Source organism: Tupaia chinensis, unplaced genomic scaffold, assembly GCF_000334495.1.
Source record: "Tupaia chinensis unplaced genomic scaffold, TupChi_1.0 Scaffold000303_1, whole genome shotgun sequence".
NCBI lineage: Eukaryota > Metazoa > Chordata > Mammalia > Scandentia > Tupaiidae > Tupaia > Tupaia belangeri.
In genome coordinates, this window is record NW_006159793.1 from 1,522,601 (window position 1) to 1,535,505 (window position 12,905).

At 54.7% G+C, this 12,905-nt stretch overlaps 1 protein-coding gene across 6 annotated transcripts in view; it reads right to left on the minus strand.

Moving 5' to 3' along the window:
* Positions 1-10,318: 10,318 nt before the first annotated feature.
* PDGFRB (platelet derived growth factor receptor beta) overlaps positions 10,319-12,905 on the minus strand; it is a 39,429-nt gene continuing 36,842 nt past the window's right edge. For all 6 annotated transcript variants that reach the window (XM_014588746.2, XM_014588745.2, XM_027772815.1 and 3 more), the window contains one exon: positions 10,319-12,211. In XM_014588746.2, coding sequence (XP_014444232.1) covers positions 12,028-12,211 — 184 coding nt within the window. In that variant the 3' untranslated portion in view covers positions 10,319-12,027. The remainder of the gene's footprint in view (positions 12,212-12,905) is intronic.

The following is a 12,905-nucleotide window of genomic DNA, read 5'->3' on the forward strand; positions in this document are numbered from 1 at the left end:
AGAGATCCAGCTTGTTTTCGGAATTGCTGCCTCGTGTTCACTACGACTGTACCAGCATGTATCTCCCCATTTCTCTAATGAATGGACACTGATTCCTTCTGATTCTCCTCATTGTAAACAATGCTGCAGTGAACATCCTTGCTTGTGCATCCCTGCGCATGCGCCATCTGAGCAGGATCCATTCCTAGGGGAGGGATCGTGGGGTCAAAGGGTAGGTACAGTAAAATGCAGAGATGTTGAATGAGGCTCTGAGAAAGGCCATGTGGCTGTGCAGTCCCACAAATGGTGTGTGGGAAAGCCAGCCTCGCGATCTTGCTGATATTGGTCTTTAAATTTGAGGCTTAATCTGATAGAAAAGAAAATGTTCATCCCTGAGGCTTTACTATGCCTTTCCTGAATTAATGGTGAAATGAACACCTTTGTTCCAAGTGTGTCTGGGTGACTGGTGTTTCTTCTACAGATCTTAGTCCATCCTTCAATTTTTGTTTTGTTTTGTTTTGTTTTGTTTTGACTGAGTTGTTGGGACTATTTATATTCTGTGCTGTGTCTATAACCCTATTATCATATATGGTGAAAACGTTTTCCACCACTCTGCCACTTCTTTTTAACGTTTGGTGTCTGTACTCACACAGAAGCATTTACTCTGCACAGAGTCAAATCTGTTGTGTTCTTGGCTTCTGACCTCTGGGTTTTATGTCTTGTTTGGGAAACGTTATTGTTTACAAGGCACTTTCATTTCTATTTTCTCATCTAGGCCTGGGTCACAGGCACTCAGTGAAGTGCAGATTGTCTTCACTGTATAGATAAGAAAAGGGAAGGTCAGGGAGAGCTGGTGACTTCTCTCAGGTCACACAAACACTCTGGGGAAGACCCAGCATAGGAACAGAGATTCTCAGGGTCTCAGAACCAGGTGGTGAGGTGCCACCCCCTGTTACCCGGAATGTCTGGCTAGGCCATTCCCTGCACCCCTCAACGCCTTCCTGACAGGTTGCTTCTGTACCTTCTGTTGCTAGAAAGCTGTTCATCCCTACATCCTTACTGGGGATCAGATCTGCCTCCCTGTGGCATCTACCTATCACTCCTGTGGCTGCATTCTGTTCCCTGTCCCCAACAGGCCTCAGCAATGTGGGAGCAGCCCCTGCGGCCCCTGAAGGCACCACTTTCGCAGTAGAGCACCCTGTCCCCTTCGCAGTGGTGCTGGGACATGTTCTCCAAGCACATCTGTCTGGCCTCAGCCTCACTGGATCTTTGACGATATGCAGGGTCATCCATGTGATACTAACGTCTCAAAGTCCAACACATTTGGAGGCGAGCCCCTAAGTGTGGTGACATGGGCATGGTCAGATGTCACAGGAGACAGGATGGAGAGTCTGAGGGATTCCAGAGCAGTGGCACCAGAGCTGTGCCTTGGAACAGGAGTCCTCAGGCAGAAAGGAGAGTCCTGGAGAGAGAGGCCGAGAGGGTAGAAATCGGGGCTCCGTGCGGGTGACCAGAGCAGGAGGAATGGAGCGGAGGTGAGCCAGGTGACCACCTGGCTGAGCACTTGGACTTGCTCTGTAGACTGTGGGTTCCTAGATGTCTCTCAAGGGGTTACCCCAAGTACAGTCCCAGGACCCCAGTCTCAAACCTGTAGGAGTGCCTATTAAAATGCAGGTTCTAGGACCAGCAGTTGGCATAATGGCTATGTAGCTGGACTCCCATGTAGTTGATTTTGGTTCCAGTCCCGAACCCCGTGGCTTAAACTCACGCTGGGCGCATGTGTGTGCATGCCCAAGATCCCGAGAGGAGAATGAAGGAGAAGGGATTGCGGCGTGGCTATCCCCCCCTTGGGGGGGTGATTTCTTCCTTTCTGTCCCTCTGTCTCTCTCTGTCTTTCTGGCGAGCACAAGCGCCCTATAGCAAAAACCTCTCCAAAACAATGCAGGTTCCAGGGCCAGCAGATGGTGTAGTAGTTACGCTGCTGGACTCCCACATGGCTGACTGCAGTTCAAGTCCTGGACCCAGTGGTTTGAAAATCACACCTGGCACTTGAAAATCACGCCGGGCACGTGTAATCCCAGAAGAATGGAGGAGAAGGGATTGCAAGCATGGCCATCCCCATGAGGGGTGATTTCTCACTTCCCCTCTCACAGTCTCTGCCTTTGTCTCTCTCTCCCTGGCAAGCACACATGTTCTAAAGCAAAAATCTCTAAAAAAAAAAACAAGAATACAGTTTCCAGGACCACCCTAGGGCTGATGAGTTAGGGGTGTGAGGTGGGACCCTGCATGGGTAACAGGCTTTTAGGGATTCTCATGTTTCCTCGAGGCACAGGCCACTGCCCATGAAAGCCCCTGGGGGGGGGGTGGGCTTGAGGAAATGCGAGAACCCATCTGACCATGGGATATGGTGCCCAGCCCTCGTGCGTTACTCACAAAGTCCCTGACCCAGGCTGCAGAGCCCCCTCTCTGGTGTGTTTAGGTGGGGGAGGAATATGATTAGCAAGGAGGGGAGGAGGCCCCAGTGGCCCTGAGGGGTGGCCTAGGCCACCTTGGCAGGACCCATCTCTGTCCCCACGATTGGAGGTGCTGCTCATCCTGTGTTTCTGTCTACCAAGCTAACTCCCATTGCAGCTCAGATGCCACTTCCAGGAAGCCTCCCTGTCCCTGCCAGATGGACAGGTCCTTTCTAAGCATCCCAGGCCTCCTGGGCTCCTCCCCTTCCTGCACTTCCTTTGCTGGCAGGACTCAAGGTTTATCAGGTAATTCTGGTGTCAGGCATTGGGTCCAGTGCTCTCTGGAGTTTCCTCACGGAATTCTTAACCCGAGAGGGAGGTGTGTTTTTGTCCCTGTTGTACTGAAGAGGACACCAAGGCTCGGAGGTGTTAAGTCACCGTCCCAGGATCACACAGTTGGAGACTGTTCCTGCTTCCTGTGCTGTGGTGCCCCCAACCGTCCTGACCCACTGACTGGCTGTGCCCAGGATGAACGAGTCGGTGGAAGAGCGCTGTGGGAGTAGTGCTGTGAGCAGGAAGGGGCTCTGCCCTCCTGGGGAGGGGGCATTTGCAGGCTGACCGCTTTCTGCGTGTAGTGGGTGTGCCAGGCCCGCTCTGGGCGGTTTGCATATTTGTCTCATTTACTCTTGCCAACCTACGTGACTGGTCCTGTTCATTACCTCAGATGAGGAAATCAAGACTCAGGAGGTTAGGTCACATGCCCAAGGCCCTGCCTGGAGCCAGTGGATGACAGAGGTGGGACTGGAACCAGGTGACCCGGCTGTAAAGCCTGTGATAATGACTACCACACTGCACAGGGTGACCTGGGTCCTCCTTGCCGGGAGCATGCTGACTGCCAGTGGACGTGGTGTACGAGGCCCTGGGGCTCAGTGGGTGACCCCTTCCTGACGAAGCCACAGTGGTGACGAGCAGAGATCCCAGATTGACATCACTCCTTCCTGTGGCAGAGGAACTCGGAGAAGGGCTTGCACGCAGCACAAGGGTTAGGAAATCCTGGAGCCCATGCACACTTTACACACGGAGACCTGGTTCTGGACTCCCTGCCTGGCTCCTGGTCTCTGGAACCTCCAGACCTTATGTCAGAGACCGCTCAGCCTCCACCCTCCTGCCCACTCAACCCTGACCACAGCCCATGCCTGGTAGCAGGGGGTTTCCCAGCAGGAAGTGGAGGGTGCCCAAGCCAGAGCCAGCCACCCACCATTGCGGCAGCTTGGAAGCAGACCCTACTTGCACCTCAGGCCAGAGAGGCTCCGCCATCATCCCTACCTCTAGGATTGAAGGTGAAAGGAGTTCTAGGATCTGAATTCTCATCAGTGCTCCCAACTTCTCTTCCAGCCCGACAACGCACCTCCGGCCACCCGCCTTCCCCCGCAGCCCGTAGCAGAGCTTACAGCACGCACAGGGCCTCGCGGTCTGCCCGCCGCTGCGCGCTGTCTCCTGCCCTTTGCACCTGCCCCCTTCTCTGTGCTGAACACTGCCCTTTCGGCTCCTGCACGCCCCACACTTTCTTCCTCTTCCACAGGCTCCTGCCACGGTCTGGACCACGCTTATCCCTGCTCTCTTTTCTGAGCCCATGCCTGTCTCGAAGTCTTGCAGTGCCGACCCCTGCTTCGTGGAGGGCTCACGGCAGGCGCATGCGCAGTTATCGGTGTACCTCGTGCCGAGCCCTTCGGTCCCAGTAGGAGCCCTTTGCAGGGCCCACCTCACTCTTGGTCTCCACACTCTACATTTGGCCTTGCCCGGCAGATGGCAGCTCGGTCAATGCTGGATGCGTGAGTAAGTGTGTAAGTGCAGGAACAGTCGCAGAGTACCTAGAAGGGGTTCTCTGCTGTCAGAAACCTGTCCATTCCTCAAATGCTGCATACCTCTGGTCTTGTTCTGGGCCCAGGAAGGCCAAGGCCAGAGCTCCTCTGGCAGGCTAGACCCTCACAACCCTGTGGGAAGGTGAGACAAGCCACTAAGTGGCAATGCTACGATGCGGCCGGCCACACCTACATCTGTGGATAGTGACAGGTTTTGTCACTTAAATGGGAGATGACAGAGTGCTGTTGACAGTTGCACGGATGCAGGGGCACAAGAGAGGCTGTTTAGAGTCACCCTGTCCTTTGAGCACACTCTTGGTGCAGTCTTTAGACAGAGCCCTTTGAAGAGACCCCCTCATTGGCCCGCACGGCCGCCACGGGGGATAGCTGTAATGACCCCAAGTTTCAGCTAAGGAAAGACAGGCCCAGAGACAGTGAATGACCAGTCCACAGTCACACAGCTGATAAGTGACAGAGCCGGGTTTCAAACCCGGGAGCCCAGCTCTAGAGCCCCCATGTTCAACCACTTTCATCGGAGGCTGGGGCTCTCAGGAAGGTCAAGGGCAGAGGGGACAGCCTGAGCTTTGGAGCTGGATGGCAGGAATCGCATCACCCACTCTTGCCTTGCGGCAACAGCCAGGTCTCTGGCCTCTCTGGGTCTCATTTCTTCACCTCTACAACGGGAAAGGGCTAGTGACTCGGATCTGGTGGGGGCAGTAATGCAGGGAAGTGCACGGAACAATATTTCTCACACGTCTGCTCTGCATCCAGCCCTGGGACACCATGGTGACGAGCAGGCACGGTCCCTCCCTTCTGGAGCTCGCAGCAGAGAGACAGAGCCAGGAGAGGAGCCAGGTATGGTAGGAGTTGCAGGCTGCCTTAGAAACACTGGGAGTCGAGGAGGGCTTTCTCTGCCCTGAGAAGGAGTGAGAAGGAGGTGAAGGAGCTGGGCCATGCAGGAAGGAGAAGTGGCATAGTCAAGGCCTGGAGGGCGCCAAAGCCGAGGGTGCCCAACAACGCGAAGGCCCTTGAGGGCACGAAGGACTGGAAGAGAAAGCAGGGAGGCCTGCTGGAGGAGGGGGCTGTGCGCTGGGCTGGAAATGAGCCAGACACTGACCTCGGCCACAGAGGCCTTGTTTCTAGGTGTGAGGGCGGCACTGATGGACAGAGGTGGGAAAGCGTGTGGCCCACACGGAACAGTGTTGGGGAACAGATGTGGGGAAGCGACAGGGAAGGTTGGAACCAGTCAGGGAGGGCCTTGAAGGCCACATGAGGGAGTCTGGGCTTGGCCCTGAGACCCCACTGAGGCAAGGGCGGGCCAAGGTCATTGCCGTGCTTCAAGATCAGTACTGACGACAAGGAGAAGCTCTCAGACGTGGAGGTGTCCATCTTGTGTCTTCAGAGGGGGAAACTGGGACTCTGAGAACTCTGAGATTTTCCAGAAGCTGTGTTACTTCCCCATGTTTGTCACATCTCTAGTTCCTTGCAGTGATTACCCACAAAACCTAAAACCAGAAAGGCTGGGGAACTGGAGTCAGGGAGCCAGGCCGCCCTGCAGCCCGCCAGAGGGGCTTGAGAGGCGGGGGGGAGGGGCGGTGGAGAGCGGCTGGAGAGCATAGGCATGCAAGCAGGGGTGGGGGGAGCCAGCTTACGGGGCGTGGAGAGTCTGGGTTCTGAGGTACACCAGGTCCTCGATCCCCTCACCAGGCACCTGAGGCAGCCATGGCAGATTGAATTCTGAACTGTGCGAACCTGAACAGCCCAGAGAGACCGAGAACCCCCACCCCAAAGAAGAGTCCACCCAGGGAGCGCCAGGAACCTCACCCTGTGCAGGCAGCCAGTACCCTGACCCCGGCCTCGGCCAGCTGCCTCCTTTGAGCCCAGCACTGCTCTGAGACCGTCTGTGAAAAAGGTCACAGTGAGGATGCCAGACTGGAAGGCAGAACTGCACTGTGTGTCCCTGGGCAAGTCACCAAACAGCTCTGAGCCTCGACTTCCTCATGTGGACTGAGCTGTTCTCTGCTGTCTCCTAGGTTACTGCGGGCCTGGCTGGAACCACCCACAGGAGCCCATGCTCAGCTGCGAGCCTGGGCTGCCCGCTCTGCGTCTGGGTGCTGGCCTGGTGTGGCTCAGGCCCAGCCAGCCTTGGGTAGCACTGAGTCGTACCTGGGAAGGAAGGGTCCCACTTTGCCAGGGGTTCTCAGTGCTTCCGGCTGTGCCTAGGGAAAGTCTCAGCTCTGCCCGCTCTGTCTTGACTTTTCCTGTCACTGTTCACGACCTTTTTCAACAAACTCAAGAGGCTCCAGACCTCTTCCAGGAGTCCAGAACATCTAGCTTGAATTCCATAAGGTTGTTTTCATGTTTGACCTTTTATTTTTCTTATCTAATTTTATTTATTTATTTATTTATTTATTTATTGTTAATTTGACCAGAAAGAGACAGAGAAAGAGAGGAAAAATGAGAAAGGAAACCGCCAGGTCCAAGACTTGGGCTTTGGTTGGCCATGGGGGAGTCCAGCGCCTTAGCCACCATGCCACCTGCCTGCCCTCCATGTCTGACTTTCTCAACCTCCCAGGAGTACTATGATTTTGTGTAATTCCACTTTTTTTCTCTTTTTTCTTAGTAGTGTCTGGATTTTTTAAAAAAATACATGTGTTAGAAGAAATTTTAGGAACCAGCAGATGGCGTAGCAGTTATGTCGCTGGACTTCCACATGGCCAACTGCAGTTCAAGTCCCAGACCTGGTGGCTTGAAAATCACACCAGGATGGGACCAGCAGATGGTGTAATGGTTGCCTCCCTGGACTCCCGCATAGTCTACTGTGGTTTGAGTCCTGAACCGGGAAGCTTAAACTCACGCTGGGCCCATGTGCGTGCCCAAGATCCCAGGAGGAGAATGAGGAGAAAGGATTGCAACGTGGCCATGACTCCTGGGGGCTTTCTTGCTTTCTGTCTGTCTTTCCAGTGAGCACATGCGCCCTATAGTAAAAATCTTAAAAAAAAAAGAAAAATCACACCAGGCACTTATGTGTGTGTGCCCAAGATCCAGGGAGGAGGATGGAGGAGAAGGGATTACAGCATGGCCATATTCCCTGGGCAGGTGATTTTTCACTTTCTCTCTCACTGTCCCTGTCTCTTTCTCTCTCTCCAGTGAGTACATGTGCCCTGAGGTAAAAAACAAACAAACGACAAACAAAAAAGAACAAAACAAAACAAATCTACAAAAAAAAAACATTTATATAAATTAATTTTCAATCATTATAAAGCTGAGCAATAAACTCAAATAAAATTGGCCCTTTAGAGACAGTGCCTTAATTCAAAGAAGGGACAGTAATGGGGGCCGCGAAGGTCAGGGCTCCAGCAGAAGCAGCCCTGCAGTCTCTTTTTCCAGGAACACGGACCCTGGTCGTGTGGGGTGGCGGAAGAACTGTGTGGTGCCAGTGGCTCATCTGTCTGGGAGGAAAATTCCAGCTCACTCCTTTTCCCTAGGCCAGCCTGAGGGGAAAGGTGGGAGGCAGAAGCCCAGCAGGGGCTGACCTGTAGTTACCCCGGACCTCCACACCCCCTCTGCACTGGAGTCAAGAGGGCCAAGTTCTGCCCCACAAAACTTTATTATTCTAGGGGACCGGCAGGTGGTGTGGTGGTTAAGGCGCTGGACACTCCCACATGGCTTAAATAAATAAATAAATAAAATAATTATTAAAAAACCACTTAATTATTTTTATGTGGCCCTCAGATTCACTCAGCTCTGTCCCGCCACCCAGCACTTGTTCTTTCTCTCAGGGACACAGCACCAGAAAGTTCTGGAGGCAGGAGAAGGGGAGCTGGAGCTCAGACTTCCCCACTCCCCAGCTCTGCACCCCACATGGGTGCTATACCTCCCTGAGCACTGACTCGGGAGTCCACCAGGCTGTGGCTCCTATCCCAGCCAGGTTGTACTGACCAGATGATCTTGGGTGAGTCACTTTTTAAAAATAATTCTTTTATTTTATTCATTATTATTATTATTTAATTTGACCAGAGAGAGAGAGAAAGTGAGAAAGCAAGCTGCCAGGTCTGGGACTCAAACTGCAGTCGGCCATGTGAATCCAGTACTCAACTACTACGCCACCTGTCGGTCCCAGGGCAAGTCATTATTTTTTTTTTCTTTTTTTAGAGAGGTTTTTGTTTGTTTGGTTTTGGGGATTTTTTTGTGTTTGTTTGTTTTGCTATAGGGCACACGCACTTGCCAGACAGAGAGAGACAGAGAGACAGAAAGCGAGAAATCACCCCCCAAGGGGGGATGGCCATGCCGCAATCCCCTCTCCTCCATTCTCCTCTTGGGATCTTGGGCATGCATGCATGCACACCCGGCATGAGTTTAAGCCACCGGGTCCCGGACTCGAACTGCTGTGGATTACGTGGGAGTCCAGCGACAGCCATTACGCTAACTGCTGGCCCCAAGGCAAGTCACTTCTAAACCTTCCTGAATTGCGTCTCTTCTGTTGCCTGGAATCGTGGGAGGACTTGGTTCATAGAGCTGCTGTGGGGGTATAATGAGACATGTGTGTGAAGCCACTGGACAGCCTGGCCTGTCATACTTGCTGGAGAAGGGGTGTTAACTCTATTGACTTCCGAGGCGAATTGAAGGCTGAAGTGGTGTCACCCAGTCCAGGTCCCGAGGTCTGGTAAGAAGCAAAGGTGACCTCCAGACAGGCTTTTCCTTGAGCAAAGATAATCCCCGTCTGGAATGTGAGTTGTTTATTCCCTTCAGAGTAGACCTGGTGCTGCCTTGTTCGGGTCCTGCCAGTCTGGAGAGAAGGGACCTTGGTCTCTAGGTGTCCTCTGAAGCCAGGAACCCCAGGAGGGTGGGCTGTGCATGGCTGGGCTCTCCTGCCAATGGGGTTTTCCCCGGCGTGGCCCAGCTGCCCCTGAGTTGGCGGCTGGATCTGAGTCAGAGCTGCCCCATGGGCTCCGATCCTCTCCCAAGCCCCAGACTCCTGGAGACAGTCCAAGAAGGCTTCCCATTCCAAATGGAGGAGCCCCTTCCCACCAGCTCAGAACCTGCAAAGGATGGCCCAAGGACACACAGCGGGTAGGTGATGGCCCTCAGGCTGAAACCTGATTCCACTTCAAGTGGCCCCTTACAGAGAGCCCCAGAAACCCCAGCCTAGGTCCAGAGCCCTTGTATTTGCCCCTGCTCCCTGCAGCTCTTTTCTCCTGGCCCTGTGCTGCCGAGAGGGTCCCACAGTCCTGGGCTCAGTGGAGGAGCCTGTGACCGGCACCGAGCTGGACAGCAGGGGCCAGGATGCCTGGCTCATCCCGTCCACAACTGCTGAGCTGCTGCAGTGGGGGTGCTGGCTTTACGCCCCTCTGCCAGCCTGGCTAGCCTCTGCCCTCAGCCATGCCTGGCTCCCATTCCCTTCACCAGTCTTGCGCAGGGTACCCTTCCCTCCCTTCATCTTCCTCTTCCTCTTCTCTCTTCACCCTCTCTCTTCTTGTTCTCTGGCACCCTTGGGTGCTCTGCCTATCCCGCTCTTACCTGAGACCCAACCATGACTCACCTGGTCCTGGAATCGGGCTGAAGCCTCTCACAAGCCACACCACCCTCGCTCTGTGGGGGAGGCAGGGAGAGCGTCCCAGGTCAGTAGTAGAAGCCAAAGCTCGTGGTGGCCAGTGGCAGGGGGGCCGTGGCTCCTCCTCCAGAACCTCTGAATAGTCCTGCCAGCCTCACTCACGCCCTCCTGCCCAGCCCTGGCCAGCCACTGCAGAGCACCCTGAACAGACCTGCCAGCCTCATGTCCTCCTGTCCAGCCAGAGCCAGGCCCGCCTTCCCACTGCACCCCTCAGGAACTGAAGCCCAAGCTCATGGCAAAAGAGCGAAACCCCCACTTTACAGATTCAGGAATGAGACTCGGAGCTGGACGGGCCTGCCGGAGGATCCGTAGTTGGGACAAGCTTCATCTGTCCCACCTTCCACCCACTGTCCACTCCCACCCCCACTGCTGATCGCAGAGACCCCCTGAGAGACCATAAAGTCCACGGGTGAGAAGAACCAGGTTTAATATTAAAATCTTTTCCTTAAAAAAAAAAAGTACACAGACAGGAAAACGTAACAGCATACAAAATAGCCTTTCGTTGTATAAATGTGAGTTACCGTGAGTCCTAAAGATACTCGTAAACCTAGGTGAGTATGTCTTTGGTACCGTAGTGAGAACACACACCTTTGACCTTGGCCCCGGCATGAGGACCCAGGCCAGGGAGGTGCCAACCAGCACGAGGGTGGTGTCCGAAGGTCTGAGCTTCCCAAACCCTCTTTCCAGCCCTTACCCCCTTGGCCCCTCCAGTGCCCAGTGGGCGAGGGACAGAGAGGTGTCACTGGCAGGCCTGGGCAGTGACAAAACCATAGCCTCATGGAGTGTCCCTCTGGGAGGGAGCAGCTGACAGGCCAGAAGGCAACTCCCACCCCATTCTCAGGGTACCCGTCAGAAGCTTCTTGTCCTTTTGGGATGTCCCTGTCCCCGTTGTTCTGTGGTGACCTCCGCGGCAGATGCTGGAGCAGGAGTTGCACAAGGAGATCCGACCTGCCTTCTCTGTCCTCCTCGTCAGGACATCTCTGGGGAGATGGCACCACGGGTGTTGGCAAGGGTCCCATGATCTTCCTATGTCTCCGAGCAGCTGCTGGGGGCTTTCCAGGACACTGGCTGTCACCCCAAGTCAAGACCTGGACAGCTGCATTCTTGGGACTTGCCGGAGCCTGGGGAAGGGACATGGCTCCCGAATCCGCAGTGTGGAATCTCCCCAGAACGAAGGTTTAGAGTGTCTGGCCTTGCTCCCTGGACAAGTGTGCAACCCCGAAATGTTCTAGAATGTTAGTGCTGGCAGAGCACTCGGAGGTATGAGTCCAACTTGCTCATTTTTCCAAAGGGAATACTGAGGCCCAGAGAGGGTAAGGGATTCCTCCCAAGTCTCACAGCAGTCCAGTGCAGAGTCAGGGCCACACGTGAGTGCACACCTGTGCCACTTGTCACTGGCACAACACACACATCACACACACAGACGCCAGCTGGCCTGCAGACTGGTAAGTGGATTAAGACTGAGGATGATGAGGAAAAAGCTCGGACTGAAGGCACTTGAAGACATAGACGCAGGCACTTTCCACAGCGAGGAGGACCCTGAGTGCCCTGGGCAGGGACAGCAGGCCGGAGCCTCCTGCAGTGGCCTCAGCCCCCAGCATTGAGTAAGCATGGATGGTCCCAGACCGGCTCAGGCCTGGAGAAGCAGAGACTAGCATCGCAAGGAGGTGGCTTTTGCCCAAGGCCAGGCCCCAGCTCAGCCAGGAGCCAGGGAGGCCAGAGTTTCTTCCCAGCTCTTGGGCAGGAGAGTGCGAGGAGAGAGCTGCTCTTTGAGGGGTAACTGGCTGAAGAGAAAGAAGTTAATTTATCACTTCATTAACCCCAAGAATCTCTCCAAGGATTCCAGCCTCCCTACCTGTCAGCCAGGGAGAGAATCCCAGGTTACAGGTCAGCAAGCCCTAAATTCAGAGAAACTGAGTCCTCTGGAAGGAACCCTGGCTCAGAATCACATGGACTCCCTAGAGGCAGGGGGCTGGGCCTGGGGCACAACAGGGGTATAAGCCTTCCTGAAGGGGACACCTGACAGGGGCAGCCTGGCTGACAGGAGGCCAGGCCGGGCTAGACCGGGTGGTGCTGGATACTAGGAGGCAGAGAGAAGCTTCGGGCAAGGCCTGATCCCCTATAGGAAGCTGTCCTCCGCTTCGGTCCGTGGCCCAGGGTAGCCTGAATCCGGCTGCTGCTCCAGCTCTGGCTTGGGCTCCACCTGGGGCTCAGGCTGGGGCTCTGGCTCTGGTTCCTCTTGGGGCTCCAGGGGACTGTCGCAGGAGATGGTGGAGGAGGTGTTGACTTCATTCAGAGTGGAGCTGGAGGAAGAAGGCAAGGAGTAAGGGGCTGCGAGGGAACCACAGTAACAGTGGCCATTAAGAGCTGTTGGAGTGTCCAAACCTGCACCATGCACGTGACATTTTCACTCATCTGATCCTATCAAGACTGCACAAGCAGGACCAGCAAATAGTATAATGGTTACATTGTGGGACTTCCACGTAGTTGACCGTGGTTCAAGCCCTGGATCTGGCGGCTTAAAACTCCCACTGGGCATATGTGTAGGCGTGCCCAAAATCGCAAGAGAAGAGTGGATTGTGGTGTGGCCATCCCCCCTGGGGGGTGGTTTCTTGCTTTCTATCTCTCTGTGTCTTGGTTGAGCACATGCTCCCTATAGCAAAGTATCTCACAAAACAAAACAACAGTGTCCAAGGCCTGCAGCTCAGAGAGGCTACATGACCGCCCCATCGCACGGTGCACAAGCGAAGGAGCTGGGACTGCAGAGCGGGTCCAGCTGGCTCCCACATTCGCTTCTCACCCACCAGCAGCTCATCCTCTGCACTTCCAAAGGCACATGTTATCTCACTTAATCCTCAAAATAAGCTCCTAACAGGAACCAGTAGTTAGTGTAATGGCTATGTCGCTGGACTCCCACGTAGTCGACCGCGGTTCACGTCCCGGACCCGGTGGCTTAAAACTCACGCCAGGCGCATGTGCGTGCATGCCCAAGATCCC